Source organism: Cervus canadensis, chromosome 1 (assembly GCF_019320065.1).
Source record: "Cervus canadensis isolate Bull #8, Minnesota chromosome 1, ASM1932006v1, whole genome shotgun sequence".
Lineage (NCBI taxonomy): Eukaryota > Metazoa > Chordata > Mammalia > Artiodactyla > Cervidae > Cervus > Cervus canadensis.
Window position 1 is genome coordinate 8,437,350 of NC_057386.1, and position 22,013 is coordinate 8,459,362.

The following is a 22,013-nucleotide window of genomic DNA, read 5'->3' on the forward strand; positions in this document are numbered from 1 at the left end:
TGGACTTATCTTTTGAGAGCTCACCATTACATGTCTCATGGTGGACCTGTGAGGTAGGTGGCCCCTCTGATGTTCCCCAAATTATACCTTCTCCTTAGGCTAGGCCTACAAACAGTCTTGCCCTCGCCCATGGCCTTGGGAGAGCATTACCATCACAGAATTCGGAGGCCTCGCGGTTCTTTTTCTCTCACCAAATTTAAGCTCATTTTCTTCTCTGTGCTGCTGCTGCTCATTTTATCTGCTCAGAGCCCCAACCAGGATCGTCTATCCAGACCCCAGCCCTGACTGCTCATGCCCTAGGAAAGGGGATTGGGGGGTGGGGGGGAGTCCGCCCCTATCCGATTGGGATCAGGCCTTGTTAAAGTCCCGGGGCCCCAATCTGGACACAGTCATCAGAAGTGATCAAAGGATGGGGGATGATTAAAGGGCTGGGATGGATGATTTAAGCCGAGAAAGAGAAGGCCAAGGAGCAACTGGATTGTCTTCGAGTTTGGAGAAGGTAATTATTACTTGAAGGGTGGTGCCCAGCTGTTTCCCATCTCCTCTGAGGACAGGAAAAAAAGAGGAAATAAATGATGTACAATTAGAGCAGTTGGTTAGATACAAGGGTGAACTTCCTGGCTGGGATTGTGGCCAAGTGCCGCATTGGATTTCCTGAGGGAATGTGGGGGTATCTCCTTACCTGGAGGCCTGGTATTGGCGGCCTCGGTGGTTAAGTGGAGGAAGGCCAGAGGCAGAGGGATGCACTCATTGGGCTCTGGAGCATAATCGTGCCAACATTCTGGCCTCGGAGGTCTGCTCCCTCCTGCCATTGTCCTTTGGGTTCCCATAGGCGAGCATTTTGGTGAGGTGTGGACCCTGGCAGGCCTCCCCGAGGAGATAAGCATAAGTATGTTTAGCTCCACTGTGAATGGAAGCGAATAATACACTATAAGCTGACCCTATGCGAATCTGGTAGAACTCCAAGCCAGCTCCCTGGGAGAACAATCACATGGGTGTGTCTACACTCACCGGTGCTTTTTATAAAAACACTGGAGAATAATGCTCTGGCCCAGGCTGGACGCTGCCCTATGTCTGGGACCCAGCATCTTCCCAGGGGGTTATGGCATAAAGCTGTTTCTTAGAGGGAGTGGACCACCACACTCCCAAATACAGGGCGGGCAGGTGGCTAGAGCATTGGACAACCAGGCAGGCCCAGGTGCTGGTTTTCAGACAAGTAGTGCTGTGGGCTGGTGTGGAAGCCATCAGGGTGCTATTAATGACAGTGGTGACTCCATTTCTGAAACCCCCGCTCCCAGGCAGAGGGTGTGCGCGCATCTGAAATGTCTGTGGTTTTGCAGTTCCCTGTCCACAAACTCACTTGGTTGAAAATAGTTCAAAATATCCAAGGCATGAGGGAGGGAGAGACTGCTTTTCTTAAAAAGGAAGGACTTGATTTCATCAACTTAAAAAAGCTCCTCAAACCTAGCACATTCTCCGTGAGAGGGCCCGAATAACCGGGATGGCACTCAGGACTCAGCATCCCTACTGCATTTGGGATCTTTTAGAACTAGGGGGTGGGGGGCTGGGAGGCAGGTAGCACTGACCAGCCTGAGACCCAGGACCAGCTCTCGGGCACTCACAGGCCACACTGAGGGGACCATATTGCCCCAGTTGCCCACCAGCTCAGGAAGCATCTTTCCCTGCTATAAATTCTCACGCTGGCCCCTGACTCGCGGCAGAGGCCCTGGGCTTAAGGAAATGGGGTGGGGCAGGAGAAAAGGCAGGAGTGCCTAACTGGCTGGGGGGATTGGAAGAGATCCCCCCCCCCCCCCCACTGTTGGCGCTAGACCCTCCCCGGTTGCTTCTCAAGTCCCAGCCCATCCTTTTGTCCCCAGTCCCTGGGACCTGCCTGCCTGGTAGGTGATAGGGTTTAATCAGTGTTTGTCGAATGGTTGGAGAAGGGTAGAAATTAACTCACCCTGGAGGGCAAGGCCAGATGGGGCGGAGCCTCACCCGCAGGCCCCTGGCTCCCTGTCCCCTCCACCAACTCCTGCCTTCAGATACTTTGAAATAATCCGCTTCTTACTTGCGGAGAACCCGGGGTCTACGCGCAGCCTTCCGGAAGCCCCTTGTTGTGGAGCGTGGGGGTGGCACGTGTCCCTGGCGGTTCTGACCAGGGTGTTCCGTCCCCGCTGCTCCAGCGCCTTTTTTGACACCAACCCCCGAGGGTACAGCAGGGACCTCGGGGATGGAGGGCTGGGGGAGGGCAGGGAGCAGCTGGAGGGGTGCCCCGAGCGGGTGGGATTCGGCGCCCCCTTTCCCTCCAGAGTCACGTGACTCGCGATCGCCCCCTCCCGCGCCCCCCCCCCCCCGACTCCTCGGCTCTAGGCCAACAGGCCGGGATTCAGCCGGCAGCCGGCCCGAGCGCTTAACCCTTGCGGGCGCTGAGCGCGGGAAGGCGGCGGCGAACTTTGTTTGGCTGCGTAAATAAAACCTCCCGCAGAAGGATCCCTGCACCCCAGGGAAGGGGAGGAATCTCTTCCCCCCAACCCCGGCGCCGCCCCCGCGCCGCCGCCCGGCCTCCACATCCGCCCACATCTGGCCACAGCGGGGCCTCGGGGGGTGGAGAGGGCGCCGGGGCCGCGTCCGTCGCCGTCCCCTGGGCGAGGGCCAGGCGGGGAGAAGAGGGGGGCCTCGGGTTGGGCGCCCAGGACTCGGCCGATCCCCGCGGCCGCTGCTCGGGCCCCATCTCCCCGCCACCCCCGCCCTCCCAGGTCCGGCCTTGACAGGCGGGCGGAGCAGCCAGTGCGAGACGGGGAGGCCGGGCCCCGGGTGCGGGGAACCTGATCCGCCCGGGAGGCGGGGGCGGGGCGGGGCGCGGGGAGCGGGGAGCGACGGCGCTCGCCTGCCTCCCCCATTCATTCAGTGGAGCCCGGGGGCCGAGGGGCTCCGGCGGCCAGCTCTGCACGGCGGGAGCGCGGGCGGGGCCCCCCCAGCCAGCGCGCAGGGCCGGGGCCGGCCCGGGGCGCCTCCTCGCCGCCGCCCTCCGCGCGCCGCGCCGCGCAAGAGCCACCATGTCCGACCCCGCGGTCAACGCGCAGCTGGACGGGATCATTTCGGACTTCGAAGGTGGGTGCCGACCGCCCACCGAACGGCAGGGGGCCCCTCGGGGAGGACCCTCGCCCGAGACTGGGAGGCGGGACCCCGATGGGGCCCCCTCCCGCCGCGCGATTCCCCACCCCCCCCCCCGCCCGCGTCGCCTCCGAGGTGGACCCCGTTAGGGGGACGCGGGGACCGCGCGCCCTTGCTGGCCCCCACGGTCGCCCTGCGCGCTGCCGCCGGGTTTCCTTCCTTTTATTGTTGTTTGTGTTTGTCGAGCGACGGCAGTCTCCTCGAGGGCTCGTCCTCGAAGGACCCGGGCGCGCAGTTTCCCTCTCGGCTTGTCCTTCAGTTCTCTCCGTTGCGCTCTTCCCGTCGGCCTGCGGGCCCTGGTCCTTGGGGCGGCTTAGGGGAGTTAGTTACCCGTCCCCGGCGTCCCGCCCGCAGGACGGTCCCCTCCCACCCCCCCGCCACATCAATTTCGGGGCCGGGGCTGAGCAGAGAATCCCGGCTGGGGAGGGACCCAAGTGGACACGGCCCAGGCCGCGGCGAGTCTAGAAGGGAGGAGGGGCGCGTCCCGTTGCCCCCATCTGGGCCTGGGGACGTCGTCAGCAGCCTCCCGGATTCCGGCCGTAGCGGGGAGGGGGCCCTGCCTGCCGGTAGGGAGCGCGTGTTGGTCCCCTCCTCCCTCCGGGGTTTAGAAAAGTGTGAAGGGACGTGGGGAGCTTCTCCCGCCGGATGCGGTAGGACGTCCAGCTCCCGGGCTCGTGTGTGTGTTTAGCTTTCGTGCGCCCTCCTGCCTGCCGGTGGCTCTGCGTCCTGCCTCCGGGGGAGTGAATAAAGCGGTCGGAAGGGAAGCTCACACAATAGTCTCCAGCACTTCGGGGCCGGATTTCGGAGGGGCGGGTCTGTCTCTGCTAAGATCTGGAGCCCCCGCCCCTCGGAGGGGCTCCCAGGCAGCCTTTGGGCAGACCCTTCTAGTGGGCCCCGACCTGGGGGAGGCTGGGTTGAAAGGAGTGAACCGAAGTCCAGGTGCCAGTCTGGTTCTCAGGGCAGAATCAAGGCTGGGGTCTGGGGGCCCAGAGCCCAGCTGGGCACTTGGCCCACTTGGGGTCAGCTCCGTTTGCAGGGGCACTTCTGGGGACCAGAGCCTGGCTGGACCCCAGGCAGAGCCTCAACAGCTGTAATTCTGGGCTGGGCCAGGACTAGCTTAGCAGGGGGTGGAGAGACAGGAGGGGGTGGGGTCCAGCGCCGGCTTGCCTTGTGCAAGGGACGTGCCTGCTGGGGGCTGGCTCTCTGGTCGCAGCACTTTTTTGACTGTGACATTGAGCTCTAAGAGGAGCTGTGGTCTAGAGAGCTGTGATGGCTTGTACCCCGCGGTCCTGACCTCTTGGGGGTGCGTGCTCATACTCAAGGTCTCCCCAAGTCTGTTTTGCCTTCAACTTGCCCCCAGCCACTGTTGGAGAAAGGAAGCTCTTCTAGGGCCTTTTATGCCTAAGAGTCTGAGTGGGAGAACTGGTCGACCTAGAGATGGCTGCCTGCTTCAGGTCCTGCACTGTGTTCTTTTCTCCTGAGGTCTATGCAAGTTAGGTCGGCTTGTGGTCCCTGACATGAAAGCAGGAGGTCAGGAGCCCTGAGGCAGCCGGAGGAGGAGGAGGTCTGGGGGTCGTGCGCTCTGTCACAGTACATGCCCTGGAGGTTGTTGGCGCCTCTGACTCGGGGCCCGCGTGCAACTCCATCCTCACCCGAAGTACCCCATCTGGAGATGCCAGCAGCCTCAGCGGCTGCTTCTCAGGCAGCTTCTCAACCCTCTCATCTGGTGGAGACAATGGCCTCATTGAGACCATCCTGGTGTGGCAGTTGGCAGCCCCGCGCTTGTGCTTTCAGGGGGGGATTTCTCACTTAGGGAGCGGAGCCTGGACCCTCTGGTTCCTGGAGGCGGCAGCCTCCCCCCTGTGTACCCTGCAGACTCATGCACTGAAGGCAGGCGAGTTAGAGCCCCTCTAACACATTGGTTGTGTGTGTGTGTGTGTGTGTGTGTGTGTACGTGTGTGCGCTCTGTACACATGGCCAGCTTGGAGACCAGAAAGGCAGCCTCCCCAATAACCCCCAGAACTCGGAGTGGAGTTGGGTGTTGAGAGTGACAGCCTTGGACAGACAGACGTGGGAAGGAGAGATCAGGGCAGGAGGAGGCTGTCTGACCCAGAGCAACTGCGGGTGATACTGGCTGGCAGAGCCAGAACAGAGAAAGGTCGTGGTGGTGGAGGAGGCGGAAATCTGGTGGCAGGCGGGAGGAGGAGCCCGCTCGGGCCAGGGACAGTGAGCTGGGTAGGGGAGGCCGGAATGAGCTGGTCCATTAGGGCTGGGGCATGAGAGGGGCCAGCTCGTGACAGTCAGATGAGCAAGGTTACGGAGGACCAGGTGTGCCTGCCCGCCGGGAGCACAGACCATCCTGGGGCGGCGGCCGGAGTGGCTGAGATCGGAGCCAGAGGAGCGCTGGTCTGTTTCCGTGGGGCCAGTGGGGGGCCTCTGCCTGGGCTGCCCACTTGGTATCTCAGTTTCTGCAAGGTAGGGTCAGAGGGGTGGGAGGAAATGCTGGCTCCTCGACAGCTGCATATGTTGGTGGCTAAAGATGGAGGCCCCAGGGGCCACCACCAGAGGCTGGAGAGTTTTGAGCCATGGCGGTTGCTGGGGGTGACTTTCAACCGGAGCAGACTGGAGTCTCACGGCTAGGTCCCACTGGCTCTGTTGGGGTGTTCCCTGGAGGTTTGGGGCGATGGCAGTATCCAGGCCAAAGTAGCAGGCCCTGCAGGGCAGTCAGAAAGCTGTCCCAGCGGAGCTGTGTGTATGGGGGGGTTGTGGAGTGAATACCCCCAGTTAAATTCTGCTGATGCCCCACACCCCAGGCACATGCCTCTCCCTTCCCTGGGGAACACTCTTCTCTTTTCATCCTGTTGTTTCTGCTCATCCTCTTATCTACCCTGGAGCATTGAGGGTGAGGTTGTTAAGTTTCACCGCCATCACCGAGGTGGTGCAGGGATTCAGCCTGTCTCCTATTTTGGAAGCATCTGTGGATTCAGGTCTCTCCTGGGGATTGCTGCGGTGGAGGGGGGGGGGGGAAGTGTCCTCTGTGGGCCTCCTACATGATGGCCTCTGCCCTCCCTCCGAGGAGGATCTCAGGGCTCGGTGGAGACTCCCATGCAGGGGCAGGAAGAACATTTTGTGTTTTGCTGAACTGATTTTTTTAAAGTTTCGTTTCCCCTGTTGGAAGATGGGCTGCAGGTGGGCTCAGCACCCGTCACTCCCCGTGTGATGGGGTGGCTGGAAGGGTGACCCCATCTGCTATCTGGCTCCTGGCTGGTGGAGTACAGGGCCGTCGGACAACGTGTTCTCTAATGAAGGCAGGCCAAATCTGTTATCGCAAACGCTATTACAACTCGGGTCTTTGTGTAACAAAGCCCTTCCAAGTGCCAGCTGTTGGCCTACTTTCCCAGCAGGGTTGTTTGTAACCGGATTTGCATGGGCTGAAAAAATCCTGAAAGTCCTTGATGTTGGTTGAGACGCAATCTGGCCCAGGACCCAGGAGTTCCAGTCCCAGAGCCGTCTCTCCCGCCTGGAGGAGGTGTCTGCCCTACTGAACCTCTGACGTCTGTCCTCTGACGTCTCCTTATGGGACCCTGCCAGCCGGGTCCCGGAGCCCAAGCGAGCCCTGGGCCCAGAGCATGGAGCGGGCAGCGGGCAGGGAGGGGGTCTCCTGGGGAGATGAGACTCTGCAGTTGCACCTGCTCGTCTGGGAGCCCAGACGCCTCCTGAACCAGGGCTCCCTCGATGGCTGGGTCCAGGTGCCCCTCTCCTCCCAGGAGGACAAGGCCTAGCTTGGTGATGGGTGTGAATCTGCCCCTAATTAACACCACTGGGCTTCTTGAGCGATGAGTTCTGCTTTTCAGCGAGGCTCGAGGCCTCTTGAGAATACACCGTCCCCACAGTCCTCACCTGGTGGTGGGAGACAGGATCTGTGGTGGTGTGAGATCACTCTCTGGATGGAAGGAGTCAGCCTTCCTGGGACTCCGCTGATACCTGCTTGTGGCTACGAGGGGCTGGCTCTCTGATGGGTCTGACCACCACCAGCTGTGTTGGCCGGGTGCTGTTGGATCCAGGGCCCGGGGCTAGACTCACCCTCTGTCTTGCTTGTGAGGAAGTGTCAGGTGGCAGAAGGGTCCCCATCATCAGTGGGCCTGAGGTTTAGACGTGGGCCAGGGAGGTGGGTTGAGCAGGGACATCCCGTGCTGTGGGGTGTCCATCTGGAAAGGCTTCCTGGAGGACATAGATCTTTCCAGGAAGTCTTTTTCCTGCACGAGGGGGAGAGGGGGTGCTGTGCTGCACAGGCTGTGAGCTCTTAGTTCCCGACCAGGGATTGAACCTGGGCCTTTGGCAGTGGAAGCATGGAATCCTACCCACCGTACCACCAGGAAAGTCCATGTAGGAAGGTTTGAAAGGGACAAGTGGGTAGAGTTTGCATCCTGAAGGAGAGGACCTTTGGAGAGAAGCGATGGGTAGGGCAGCTGGCTGGTGAAAGAGTCTTGGCCCCTGAGCCTCGGCTTCCCCTTCTGTTGAGTGGGGTTGTAAACACCTCTGTCCGAGGATCGTCTTGGGGAGATAGCCGACAGCCTGAGCCTGGTTCCTGTTCGCGGGAGTATGGTGGGTGCTGCTGCTGTTGGGGCTCGAGGTGGGGGTCAGGTATTTGCAAGGATCGGGTGGGTGTGGGTGCCTAAATGCAGGAATCTGGGTGATGGAAGGGATGGAGTGCAAGGGTCTGTTGGGTCCCTAAGTGATTGCGGGGAGTGGTGAGTGAGACTGTATACCGTTGGTAGATTCAGAGCAGATACTTGTGCTACTGGCCAGCGTGGGAGCCCTTCCCCGGGCCTGGTCGACATTCCATTTGGAGGTGTCATGCTGTCTCACAGGCAGAACTTGGAGACTTGGGTCAGGTGGGCTGCCTGCAGGGTTCCTTCACTGAGGAGGTCATCCCAGTCTCCCCCAACCCCGGAGCACCCCAGATGGGTGGACTATGGACCCGCCCTGCAGACGACGACACAGGCATACGCTGGACGGCCTGGCTTGGGAGACAGTGGGGTCGGGCTGCCTGCCCATGCCTCTGCTGGCTGCCAGCCTTCCTAAAAGGGAGTCGGAACCGGGAGCTGGTGTCAGGGACGGGGCATGCTGACCGCGACATCCTCCTTGACCAGCAGCCCTTTGCCACTCCTGATTGTGTTGCAAATCCGGAACTTGGTGCATCAGCCCCCCTGGGGCCAGTGTGGAGAAGCCAGGGCTTGGAGGCCAGAGCTGGGTTTGTTGAGCTCACCCCCAGGGACTGGTTAGCCCTGCACCCATGTGTCAATGTGGGAAGTGGGTGGGCCTGGGCTGGGGCCTCCATGCCTAGAGAAAAGAGATCCCTGGAGCTCGAGCCCCAGCGCTCAGTGGCAGCCACGGAAATCCCTGGGCCCGACACATGGTGGGTGGACTCAGAGTGGGTGTACTTGCTAAGGCCATGTTTGTGAGTGAGACTGTCCTGCTGGTGGAAGCACTTGGCCTTGCGGCCTGTTCATGACGTGACGTTGCCAAGGGCAGATGGCACTCTCACCCTGCAGGGGCTGGAGACTTCTTGGCCTGGTGACCATGGCCTTGGCCCGGCCTTGGCAGGCCCCTAAGGGAGTGCTACAGCCCTCATCCTGGTGCTGGCCGAGCAGAATGGGGCCTTGCCTTCTCTTTCTCCTTGAATGTCCGGCAGCCAGGGAAATGTCACAGTTCAAGCATCACCATTATCCTCCCCCCACCACTGCCTGTTTACCAGCTGAATGCCCCTTACTCATTGTGCTGGGGGTGGGCTGGCTGCTAATAGAAGTCTCCTTGGGGTACAGACAGGACCGCAGGCCAACAACAAGGACCTGGGAGCCAGGCTCAAGGGGTCCGTGGTGGCCCCCAAACCCAGGAGTCCCACCTACCTGCCAGGCCAGACTGGGTGCTTCTGATGGGCTTGCAGCCCCCAAGGGCAGGTAACAGTGGGTCATGGTGTAGACTCTGAAAGGCCTGGTGGTGTGTTTAGAATGGTGGGCTAGGGTAGGGGGTAAGGGGTGCTGGGCAAGCCAGGGGGCTCTCGGGAGAGAGTTATCAGAAGTCAAGGCCCCGGGGGACGTCATTTCTTGGGTTCATCCCAGAAACCCAGCCAGGAAGCAAGTTCATTTGCTCTCCCTTGACGGCACCACTGAGGAAACATGGTCAAACAGTGGCTATCTTTCCAACCTCCTCTCGGTTTTTCCCAAATTTGGAGGCTGAGTTGCTTATGAGATGAAACGGGCTGGAAGTCTGTGGAACCCGGTCCCAGAAGACTGAGAATTTGTAATTTCTCTGGCCAAACAGACCCAGCAATTGGCCCCTAGTCACCCCCCGGCGCTGGGGGCATTTCTGGGCTCCGGCTGTTTAATTTGGTCTGGACAGAGCCCGAAGGCTCCGTTCAGCCTAGACCAGGAGACGGTCTGGAAGCTTCAAGTTTGTTGTCAGTTTTTAAAGTGCTGCCAATGCCCCGAAATTTAGGCAGAGGGACAAGAGGATGTCCTCCGTGCGAGTGGAGAGTATACACAGCGAGCGCCACCCCCCCACCCCCGCCCGTAGCATAGAGTGGGGTTGCAAGGGAGGTGAGGAGCCCGGGAATGAGGCTCTAACCTGCCTCTCTCTTTTTAAAAAAGTTATTCTTAATTGGAGGGTAATTGCTCTGCAGTGTTGTGCTGGCTTCTGCCATGCATCAGCGTGAATCAGCCATAGGTATGCACAGGTCCCCTCCCTCTTGAACCTCCCCATCCCACCCCCCAGGTTGTCACAGCACCAGGCTGAGCTCCCTGTGTGGTACAGCAGGTTCCCATTAGCTATCCACTTTGCATGTGGTGATGTACATGTTCTAGTGCTGTTCTCTCAATTCATCCCACCCTCGCCTTCCCTCTGTGTGTCCACAGATCTGTTCTCTGTTTGCATCTCTCTTATTGCCGTCCTAGTAGGTTCATCAGTACTGTTTTTCTAGATCCCATTATCTATATGTTAATAGACAATGTTTGTTTTTCTCTTCCTGACTTATTTCACTCTGTGTAACAGGCTCTAGTTTCATCTACCTCACTAGAACTGACTCAAATTCCTTCCTTTTTTATGGCGGTGTAATATTCCATTGTATATCTGAAATATATGTACAACTTCTTTATCCATTCATCTGTCGATGGACATCTAGGTTGCTTCTATGTCCTGGCTATTGTAAATAGTGCTACAATAAACATCGGGATGCATGTGTCGTTTAGTATTGTTAGGTAGTTATAATAGGGAAAGGAGTCCAGAATGAATGGCGGTGGCCAAAAGCCCGCGAAAATGGAACAAAGGAAGGTCCAAGGACCAGAGTGAGAACCTCAGGTAAAACAAACAACAGTCCTGGCTGACCCAATTTACATAAGACAGGCCCAGGGACAGAGAAACATATAAAAAGAAGAGCCAAAGCTCTCTTCTCTCTCTCTCCCGCGCGATGGGGCGATCTTCTCTTCGCATCTTTGGATCGACGTGCCCTCATGCCTCGAAGATGGATTTTCCTGTTATTATCTAAATAAAATAGAGCTGTAACACTGATTTATTTAAGAGCTATAACACGGTCCGTTCGAAACCTGGGAGCTATAACACGGTCTGTCCAAGACCCGAGAGCTGTGACCCGCCGAGGTGGCTTTAATGTCCGTCACTCCAAATTTTTGTGGTGATGAGACAAAGACCCGAGGAGCATACACTCGCCTGACAGTATTATGGTTTTCTAAGGGTATATACCCAGTAGTGGGATTGCTGGGTCATATGTAGTTCTAGTCCTAGTTTTTAAAGAAATCTCCTTACTGTTCTCCATAGTGGCCATATCCATTTATGTTCCCATCTACAGTGCAACAGGGTTCCCTTTTCTCCACATCCTCTCCAGAATTTATTGTTTGTAGGTTTTTTTTTTTTTATAATGTCCATTCTGATTAGTATAAGGTAATACTTCATTGTGTTAATAATTTTGATGTGCATTTCTCTAACAATAAATGACATTGAGCATTTTTTTTTCACATGTTTTTTAGACATCTGTATGTCTTCTTTGGAGAAATGTCTGTTTAGGTCTTCTGCCCATTTCATTGATTGGGTTGTTTATTTTTCTGATATTGAGCTGCTGAGTTGCTTGTATGTTTTGGAGATCAATCCTTTGTCAGTTGCTTCATTTGCAATTATTTTCTCCCATTCTGGGCCACCTGCCTCTTTCTTTTTTGTGTTGCGGGGGGCGGGGGGGTGAGTTTCTTTCTCTCAGATTCCTGAGTCTGACAGTCCCTCCTGGAATGCTGAGCCCTGCAGTCTCCAGCCTTTTCTGCTCCCAGAGTCTCCGGGCCATCTGAGAAGCCCAAGAATTGCAAAATTCAGAAAATCGAGGGACCTGGCCTTGAACACATTAGTGTGCCCTCCCCACACAGGGCTTAGAGCTTGCTGTGTCTCTGTCCCCAAGACCAGGAGCCCTGCCTTCAAACACCTCCAGGGGCTCCAGGTGGGATGGGGGAGGGGAGGCAGGAGAGGTGACTGCCCCCCCCGACACACCCCCCCCCAGCCCCCCACACATCCTCTGGTTACTGCAGCCTCTGAGGGACTGTCTGGCTAGGGGTTTGATGGTTGTCTTCCTGGGCATAAATAGAGGGAGCAGGGGCACCCCCCCCCCAGGGGGGCCTTATGTGGCTCTTTCGGGGGATGGGGCAGGGGTAGGGAGTTGAGTTTGTCTTGCTGCCTGGGCCTTAGCAAGTCTGAGCTGGGAGTTCCTGGGGCTGGTTTTTCCCTCGCTTGTACAAGGAGGGGTTGGAATTCTGAGCTCTTTGCAGCCGATGTCTGGTCTTTTATGACCAGTCACAGGCAATTCCTCAGAGTTTCTAGTCCAGCTTTCTAGTTGTCAAACCCACAGCCCTCTTCTGCCTTTCGGGGAGTGCAGGCTGATGGCTCCTCTGGCCATGGGCTTTTGGCTGTCCCCTGGGGCAAGGCCTGGGGGTCCCAGGCACCTCCATGTGGGAGGCTGTGGCTGAGGGTCCCTGTGGGAATGGGAAGGGAGACACTGGAACACCGACAACCCCCCTCTCTGCCTGCGGGAGGTTCACCGATGGAATGGTCTCTCTTTTTTTTTTTTTTTGTGGCGGGAAGAAGGAGTGGTGTCCCAGGCAGAGTGGCCCAGATTCCGGCCACCTCACCTTCTCCCTTCCCCCATCTTTGGTGAGATGGAAGAGTTTCTGGTTCTGACTGTCGGTGGCCAGCAGCCTGCCAGTTCTCCAGACTCTCCTAGGCAGGACCTCAGCCTGGAGCCCGGCTGGCCCCTCCCTGGGTGCAGAAAACCAACCCCCAGCAGGGCTCTCTGGCCCTCCTTTCCACGTGGGTGGGCAGTTTCCCTCTGAGGGGCAGGCCAGGCCCCTACCCTGAGTCCCCGGAGACCGATATCATCTACAGTAAAAGCATACAAGTTTTCCTGGCTCCATCCCAGGCCCAGAGGGGCGGCCTTTTTTGCTGTCCCCTGCCTCCTGTCCCCCATCACAAGTCAGGGGAGAAGTGCTCTGTAAAGAAACTGGATTTGGGGTTTTTTTTTTTGCCTTCAGTTCAAAAATGAAGTAAGTGCTAGAATCTTTCTGTGTCTGGTGGGCTGGGAGGATGGCCGCGGTGGGGGAGGCAGCCAGCTCATTCGTTTGTTTACTCAACAGTTAACCGTGGGCGCCAGCTAAGTACTAGCTCTGTTTTCCGTTCTGGGGCTCCAGGCATGAGCCCAGGAGAGGGGTAGGTTCAGGAAGGCTTCCTGGAGGAAGGGACACCAAGCAGAGTCCCTTGGTAAGCTGGGTAGGCGTTTACCAGGCAGGGTCTGCAGGCTGATGGTGCTGGCTGGCTCCCGTTGCGATTTCTGCCCGCTTGTAGTTGGTTGGGAAGACTGGGTTATGCCCACATCTGGCACAGGTACCCTTGGCACTGAGGCGGAGGGTGGTGCAGGCTGTGCCTGCAGGCATAGGTCGGGGTGTGGAGGGGCTCTAGGCTTCAGCTTTCCTCCTGGTCAGATTGCCGGGAAAGACTTGGGTGGTGCATATAGTCCAGGTGGAAGAGGGGCGCGTGATGTGTTTCTGGAGTGAGGGTGGTGGGTCTGGAGTGGCAAGCTTTTCCCTCCAGGATTCCATCAGAAAGACTTCTGGAGGGGCTGCTCTTCTTTCCTGCTAAACTACAAAAGAAGCAATAGGGAGGGGGCGAGATGGGGAAGGCGCTCATTCATTCACCCCTTTGCAGGCCCGGAGCAGAGGAGAGGGGACAGATGGGGCTGTGTCCCCTCCCTCCTGGTGGCTGCCCCCACCCCAGCTCCTGCCCTGGTAGAGGAGTTTGGGGGCAGCTGGGGAAGGGGTGGGGACACGAGTGAGGGAGGAAACCTCACCCCTGCCCTGGCTGCAGTCTCCCCCTGAAGCTGGACTGGGAGGGGCGCTCAGATATTTGCATCTCTCCTAATATTTAAGTGATGGAGCTGGGCTCCTGCGAGCAGCTGCCCTGGAGCCAGCTGTTGGGCTTCGGCCTCCCTCCCAAATTATTTGTTCTCTGATCCAAGTCCCTGCCCTTCCAGCTGTTCCCCTTTCACTCACAGGCACTTCCTCTGATGGTGCTGGTTCTTGTTCTTCGTAACCATCCCTGTCTTGAGCACCTATGACATGCCAGGCCCAAGGCTGGACACTGTATTCAAGGGCTCTTGGTCCTCCCGGAACCCAGCAAGATGGACAAGTCATGAAGGTCACGGGTAGCCCGAGGCCACACTGGAAGGGAGACCCCGGTGCTCTGCGGCCCGGTTCTCGCCTGGGCCACCTCACAGGCTGACCCTGCCTGGCCAGAATGGAAGTCGCAGTCTGCCTAGCAGTGGAGGGCCAGAGCTTGGGGTCTGGCAGAGGCTGCCTGTGCCCATATCCTGGCCTCATTGCTTTCCGGCTTGGTGACCACGTTAGTGACGCTGGAATCACAGGGCCCACCGTGCAGGTGTGCGTCCAAGGCTCAGCACGATACAGGTGCCAGGCTGGTGACATGTAGCGGGTGCCGTACTGTTACTGAGAGTCTGGCTTTTAGGGGGCGGGGTGGGGTGTGGAGGTAGCGCAGTGTGATGGTGATGGTTTAGCATGCTGGCTCAGCCTGACTTCACCCTCACCCGTGCTGGGATGTTGGGCTGGTCGTTAGCCTCTCTGTGCCTCGGTTTCTCATCTGTAAAATGGGGACGAGAGGGAAATAGCTCATCTCCTGGAGGTCTTGGGAGGTGAACAAGTCCTTAAGGTTGTGCCTGGTGTGTGATGAGCACCGGTAAACGTTGAGTTAAAGATTCAAGGCAACAAGCACTCCTTAGAGGCTCATAAGTCACGTGAGGCTCAGGCCCGGGCCCTTGATTTAGTAACAAGAAGACCACAGACCGGGGGGCTTACATAGCATACGCTTACTTCTCTCAGTTCTGGAGGCTGGATGTCCAAGGTCAAGACTCTGGCAGATTCATTGTCTGGCGGTGGCTTCCTGGTTCACAGACGGTGTATTCTCACCGTGCTGATACAGGGCTAAAGGGGAGAGAGAGCGCTCTGGGGTCTCTTATAAGAGTGCTGATCCCATCACAAGGGCTCCACCCTCAAGACCTCATCATCCCCAAAGGCTCTCCCTCTAAGACCCCATCACCTTGAGGGATGGCATTCAACCTGTGAATTTGGGGGAACACATTCACTCTGCAGCAGGGCCCAACGTGGACGGATGAGCTTGGCTCCTGCCCCCAGCATGGTGACGGTCTTTTGGGAGGAACATGATGACTATTCTGGGAGTCAAGGAGAAGGGAGGCTGACTGGGACCCTGGTTGCCAGCACTGGGCCTTCCTCTGCCTGTTTCCTGGAGCAAATGAGTTGGTATGCAGGCCCTGGGTGGCTTCGAACTTCTCTCTCTCTCTCTTTTTTTTGATCTGGACCATTTTTGAAGTCTTTATCGAATTTGTTACAATATTGCTTCTGTTTTATGGTTTTGTTATTTTTTGGCCGGGAGGTATGTGGGATCTTAGCCCCCGCCCCCACACCCCCCACCCGACCAGGGATTGAACCCACACCTCCTGTACTGGAAGGCAAAGTCTTAACCACTGGACCACCAGGGAGGTCCCTCTCAACCTTCTCTAAGGGGATGCTGCTCTGGGCTCTGGGTGGATCTGGGGGCTTTGTGACTGACGTCTCCTCATCCCATGGGCCTCTGCCTTAGCAGTGCCCAGTGTGTCCTTTGGTTTGTGACCGGCTCAGGGGCTGAGTGGTGGCCACCGAAGCTGGAAAGAGATCTTGGGTGCCTTCGGGGGACGGTGGGGCGGGTGGAGCCACTGGCTGGGGCTGATTCCAGGAGGGTTGGATGCCTAGATTTTCTTCTTGTGGGATTCCCAGGATGGGGATGGAGAGGAGGCTTGTGAGCCCATGGGAGGGCAGAGATCCTTGCTCACTTTCTCCCCAGACACTCTCGGGGTGCCAGGCCCATTCAGCCCTCCTGACAGGACCTCTAGGAAGCGGGGACCAGTAATCTTCTAACAAGCTCTGGAAATGATTCTGATTGTCAGCTAGAGCTGAGAATGATCTGGAACCAGAACTTTAGAACCACAAAGGAATGTGGAGAACGAATGCAAGAATATATGGCGATGCAGGCTACCTGATGCTGCAGAAGAAAGGCCCAAAGCTGTGTCTCTCCGTGAGCCTGCTTTACAAATATGCATGCAGTGAAAAGATTGGAAGGATGTTTGCCAGAATATTGATAGTGCTTATCTTGGTCGTGGGTTGATAGGTATTTTTCCCTTTGTTTCTCTGTGTTTTGCAGATTTTCTGCATTGCACATACACTTTCTGTATTGCTTTTAGGGTCAGGAAAAGAGCAATAGATATTATTTTTTAAGATTCATTGTCAAAAAGAAAACTCACCCAACGCAACTTCCCACCCCAGTTTGAGAGACTCAAAGTGCCCATTCCTTTGGCTGATGGTGGCCAAGCCAGGACCCCTGGGTCCCGCTGACTCTTTCCAGCTGTGGATTGGGGTGCTGAGTGGAGTGAAGCCCAAACGCGCAGGCTATGGGCCAGTTCTGCAGGCAGCACCAGCAGCTGCATGTTCGGCTGTAGAGGACTGTGGCCGGAACCTCGGTCCTCGACCTCGGCCCAGGAGGGGAGGTGGCCTCGCCTGGCCCCTCCAGCTCTGCTGAGTGTTTGGAATCACTGAGCCTGTGGTTGCAGGAGTGATGAGAGAAACTTGGAGCTGATGGCAGCCCCCAAGATGGCCCTCATGGGGTCATTGGGTGTCCCAGCTGGAAGAGACCAGCGTGCTGAGGCCAGAGGGGTCAGCTGCCTAGCTCAGGCAGTGTGTAGAGGTGACTTGTGACAACTCCATGCATCGTCCGGCAGCCCCCAGCTCAGGGCCTTTCAGGCTGGGTAGGTTGTGTCTCTGGTGATGTAGGGGACCTGGGAAGTTTCTTGGCGTGTGTATGAGAGGGCCCTCTCCTTCTCCCTGCCGCATGGTCCCCGCCGCTGGTGGCTGGAAGGGCCTGGCTTTCTGGGGGCTTCTTAGGGTGGGAATCAGGGAGGTACTGATTGGCAGCCTGGGCCTCGCATGGCCGGCAGGCAGGTCAGAGGTTATCGGGCTGAGCTGGTGGAGCTGGTGGTGTGGTGGTGCTAGGCGGTGGGGCGGGGGTGGGTCTCCCAGAGCCCTCTCTGGCGCGGAGGGTTTGGAGCTCACTGTATACAGTTCTCATTTTTTCCCTCTCCCGCGGGCCAGAAGCAGACTTGAGAAGTTGTCTGTTTTGAGGGTGCGGCTCTGTACAGGGGCAGGGGGTAGTTTATCTGTCCACCTGCAACCGTGGCTGAAGGCTTCCACACTGGCTGTCTTGGGAAGAAAGTGCAGGGGACAGGAGGACTCCTTACAGGGTCACATTTAAGGCTGGTCACCTCCAAGGATGCCCAGGGTACAGTGCCCACCCTGCTCAGAAGACAGGTCCATTCGGTCCTTAGGGAGGTTTTCCCTAAACGTGTATCGGCCAGAAAACACTCAGAGGCTCAAAGAACAAATGTAAAGAGAAAAGAATAAGCAGGTGCTTGCCTGATAACCTGGGCTGGGCGGCCCCTGGAAGGAGCCACAGAAGAACAGAACAGGAGCTGCGTGGTCAGCTCAGGGAGGTGGGGTGCAAAGCCCAGGAAGGGGCTGGGAGTCAAGGAGTGTGTAGGTATCCCGTGGCCACAGTAGAGACCGCGGGCTGGGGGCTTAACGCAGGGTTCTGAGCCCAGAAAGTCCAAATTCACGGTGTGGGCGGGGCTGGTTCCTTCCGCTCAGCCTTTCCTCCAGATTCTGTGGGGTCCCGCCGACCTTGGTGCCCTGGCTGGTAAAGTATCCCTCCAGTCTGCTTCCTGTCTGTCTCTGCTCTTAGGAGGGACCCTCACTCTCAGATTTTGCGTGCTCAATCGTGTCCGATTCTTAGAGACCTTATGGACTGTAGCCCGCCAGGCCCCTCTGTCCATAGGATTCTCCAGGCAAGAATACTGGAGTGGGTTGCCATTTCCTCCTCCAGGGGATCTTCCTGACCCAGGGCTCGAACCCACATCTCTTGCGTCTCCTGTATTGGCAGGCAGATTCCACCCTAAATCCAGGGTGATCTCATCTCGAGGCTCTTAATTACATCTTCAAAGACCCTCCTTCCAAACAAGGGCATGTACACAGCTTCTGGGAATTAGAACACCCACCGATCTTGCCCTTCCGCAGTGGCCGACCTTAGGGACAGCAGAGTGTCTGGGTGTGGATCCAGAGACCAGGCTTAGATGGGCTTAACGGCATGACTTTGATCGAAGGCCTCCCTGGGTCTCAGCCTCCCCATCTGTGTCCCCAGAGGGTGATGTCACCCTGTTCCTGATCATTTGCCCGGTGATACAACCCGGCCTAGAGGCTGTGCCCTGCTAGCTTTAGGTCTTCAGTGAAAGTGAGAAGTGTTAGTTGCTGTCGTGTCTGACTCTGTGTGACCCCATGGACTGTAGCCCACCAGGCTCCTCTGTCCATGGATTTTCCAGGCAAGAATACTGGGGTAGGTTGCCATTTCCTCCTGCAGGGGATCTTCCCGACCTAGAGATCGAATCTGGGTCTCCCAGAACCACACGCAGACTCGTTACCACTGAGCCACACGGGTCCTCTCCAGGGTCCAGGCTGTTGTGTGGCCTTAGCCAGGAGCTTGCCGTCTCTGGCGAGTGCCCAGTAAGGCCTTCAGAGAGGTGTCCTGGAGGCGGCCTCGCCCGGCCCCACCGGGGATCTTTGGAACAGCTGGGTGGCTCCTGGGAGCCCCTTCCAGAATCTTCTCGGGGTCCAGCTGTGGCCTGTCTCACTCTACAAACCCACTACCTCCTTCTGGTTTTCTGGACTCCTCCTTCTCTGCCAACCACCCCCCTTGCCCCCCCAACAAGCTCACCCCGTCCTTGAGTGTAGAGACCAGGTCCCCCTGAACCCGCGAGTCAGCCTTGGAGCCTGTAGGGTTTTGCGGTCACTGAGACACCAAGCTTCCCCAGCCCAGCTTGGCCAGTTTGGGGTCATGCGCTGTGACCCACTCCATTCCTCAGGAGGCCTGGGGGAGCAGCTGGACTCCTGGGTGCTGCCCTGAGCGGGGCCTGAACTCTGCTTCTTGGGTCACTGTCCCCTGTAATTAGACCGGAGCTCATGTGGGCCTGGGCAGCAGCCGCCTGCCGCCCCCGGGCCACAGCCCAGAGACGCACAGAGCTCTATCTGTCCCTCTGGTGTGATTAATGAAGGCTCCACCTGAGCCCAGCAGCCCCTGGTATTAGGCTTTTTTTTTTCTTTTGCATTTTTTAAGTGTTTCTACCAGTTCCTGCTGTAGTCAGCGGGGTGATTCCTCAACCCCCTCTGGGCTGAGAACAGAGAAGGGAACCAGAGCTTCTCCAGGAGGGGCTGTCCCCCCCGACCACCGGCCTGACAGCCCGGTGCCATGGAGCCGAGACTGACCGGGGGTCTCCGGGTCCTGCTCTGCCCCCTGCCCAGTCATGGGGAAGAATCTGCATGGTCACAGACGGCTGTGAGCTGGCCGGCTTGTCCGTAGACTCTTTTTGTGGACGGGATGACTCTTGCTCTGTGGTCGGGGGTGGGGCGGGGGGAGCATGCAGGGAACAGCCCTCCATGGGACGCTCTGGTCGGCGGAGGGGCTGTGCTCCAACCTGGAAGCAGCTCCTCAGTTCTCCGTGCAGGACAGGACCCCCTGGGGTGTCTGGGGCAGCGGGGGAGGGGTGTGTGGATTAAGGGGGAGGGGTGTGTGCATTAAAGGGCCCTGTATCCTTTGAGCCCTCGGAGCTGCAGCCCATGGCTTCAGGTTTTGAAGTTAGTCTCCTCTCAGGGGCTGCCTCCTGCCCTTCTCAGCTGCCATTTATCAGGGAACCTTTGACCCACGGAGGCCAGAAAGGTTCTCTGTCCCCTCTGGTCCCCTGCAGGTAGGGCCGCACCTAGGCCCTCTTCTTCGCCTTTCAGGAAGCCTGGGTTCACTGCCCCCCTCCCATGTCCCCAGCCGGGTCAGGATATTCTTTGCCTGTCTGCTCTCATCTTTGCGTGTGTAGCTTCGGCCCCGTTCTGTCTGTCCTCGCTCTGCAGAATAGAGCTCACAGCTGGCCTAAGGGGAGGACAGATGGGTCCCAATGCACTCGTGTTCCCGTAACTTTTAATTTTACCATGGAAAGAAGGAAGTGCAGTGTCTTAGGGTGATTGTTAGAGTCGGCCTGGAATGACCGTGGTGTCGCCAGAGCCAGGGGGAACCGGGAGATGGCCGGAGCGGGAAGAGGCCCCAAGTTAAGAAGTGGCTTCCTTGTAACATTTGTTGTGGTTTTGCTCTGTAGGGAGGAATTTCTTGAGCAGAAGTTGCTACGTGGCTGTCCCACGATGCCTACCAGGGTCTCTTCTGTCAGGCGGCTCCTTGACCCTGAGAGCCGTCACCCAGGACCCTTCTCTGTTGGCAACGGGGGCGGGAGGGGAACACGGGTTTATGAACCCACCTTAGCTGGTTGAACTCGTTGCCCCGATGGGAACACTGTTGGGAATGAACAGGGTGCCCTGACTGAGGACAGTGAAGCAACAGGTGTGGGTGGGGACGTCCCGGGGGGCTGGACATCCCAGGTGGCCCTGCCCCAGGAAGATGGGGATGGGGAGGCTCAGAGGCTGGGTGGGGGTGGCAGCCCAGGAATGGGTCACTGGGCCAAGGCATTGGCAGCTGCGACGGGCTGGGGTGAGCTGACGGCTAACGCAGGCCAAGAGGGGAGAGGGTCTTCCCACCAGTCTGTCCAATTCCAGGGCACCCATGTGCCCCCCCAGAGCTGGTGAGGCCCCGCGGGATGTGGCTTCAGCATCATCAGAGACTGAGGAGGCTGAGTGGAGAGGCCGCGGCAGCCGAAAGACCTGTTCTGGGTCTTCCTTCTGTGGCTGCCAAGCGCCCCGGATCAGGGAGCGCTTCAGGCGATAGAAGTGTGCTCTCTCCCGGGTCTAGAGGCCGGAAGTCAGGTGTGGGAGGTACTGGTTCCTTCTGGAGACTCTGAGGGAAGGTCTCATCCAGGCCCCTCTCCCGGCTCCAGCTATGAGAATCCTCGATGTCCTTGGCTCGTGGGTGCACCCTTCCATCTTCACACGGCTTCTCTGTCATCTTCTCCTTTTCTGTGTCTTATGAGGACACCTGTCTGGGTTCTGGGCCCGGCCTCATTGAGGATGGTCTCACCTTGAGAGCCTACCCTGAGTCCATCTGCGTGCTAAGCGTGCATGCTAAGTCACTTCAGTCCTGTCCGACTCTTTGCAACCCTGTGGACTGTAGCCCACCAGGCTCTCTGTCCATGGGATTCTCCAGGCAAGATTACTAGGGTGGGCTGCCATGCCCTCCTCCAGGGGATCTTCCCAGGGATCAAACCCTCGTGTCCTATATCTCCTGCGTTGGCAGGTGGGTTCTTTACCACTGGTGCGACCTGGGAAGCCCAGGAACCCTTTTTCCACATCACTTTCACAGGTGCCCAGAGTTAGGACTCAGACATACCATCTTGGGGGCCACTGTGGGACCAATGTCTTCTGCAGACAGCTTAAGATTTGGATGCCCTTGTACAGGCATCCCGTTCTAGGTGGATTAGACCGTGTAGCTGGGCTGGGGAGGGCAGGTTCTGCCTGTGTCCTCGCTTGCCAACATGCTGGAGAGAGCTTTTTCCAGGGAGAAATTAATGTGATGAATTGGGGATTAAGAGAGGGTCTGGAATCTGAGGGCTGGCTATTGACCACAGCTGCCACTGGGCTTCCTGCCCATCGTGGGTGGGTTCTTGTTCATGTCCTGAGTTGAGGGGGCCAGGGTCACCTTTGCACTCTTTGTGGTACCTGGAAGCGTCGTGGGCAGGAAGGGCTTTGTGGAGGGTGCCCCTGTGGTGAGTGGCAGCCTGGGGAGGGGGGAGGAGGGGCCTGCTCGTTTCTCTTGGCCCAACTAGGCAACCCAGCTGGCGGGCACAGCCGGCCTCCTTCGCATGTCGCTGTTCCAGGGCGGGCGGTGGGCCAGGCCTCCCCGGGGGGAGACTGTGAGGAGCAAGAACGCACCCCAAAGTGCCCATGTCCTAACAGCCGAGGGAAAAGACAGTCCTTAAATTGTTGGGGGAGGATCTTCCAGGCAGTCCAGTGGTTAAGACTTCGCCTTCCAGTGCAGGGTGTGTGGGTTCAGTCCCTGGTTGGGGAGCTAAGAACCCACATACCTCTAGGCCAAAATACCAAAACATAAGACAGAAACAATATTGTAACAGATTCAATACAGACTTTAAAAACGGTCCATGTTAAAAAAAATCTTAATTGAGTGGAGAGGCTGGGGGC

The 22,013-nt window shown here is 57.8% G+C and overlaps 1 protein-coding gene across 5 annotated transcripts in view; it reads left to right on the top strand.

Moving 5' to 3' along the window:
* Window positions 1-22,013, top strand: part of SEPTIN9 (septin 9) — a 177,046-nt gene that overhangs the window by 67,186 nt on the left and 87,847 nt on the right. Inside the window, exon 1 of one of the 5 annotated variants that reach the window (XM_043462002.1) lies at window positions 2,715-3,111. The exons of 3 other annotated variants lie outside the window; for them this stretch is intronic. In XM_043462002.1, coding sequence (XP_043317937.1) covers window positions 3,057-3,111 — 55 coding nt within the window. In that variant the 5' untranslated portion in view covers window positions 2,715-3,056. Of the gene's footprint in view, window positions 1-2,714; window positions 3,112-5,478; window positions 5,650-22,013 lie in introns of those variants that run through there. One more of the 5 variants, XM_043462030.1, reaches the window with a different exon arrangement.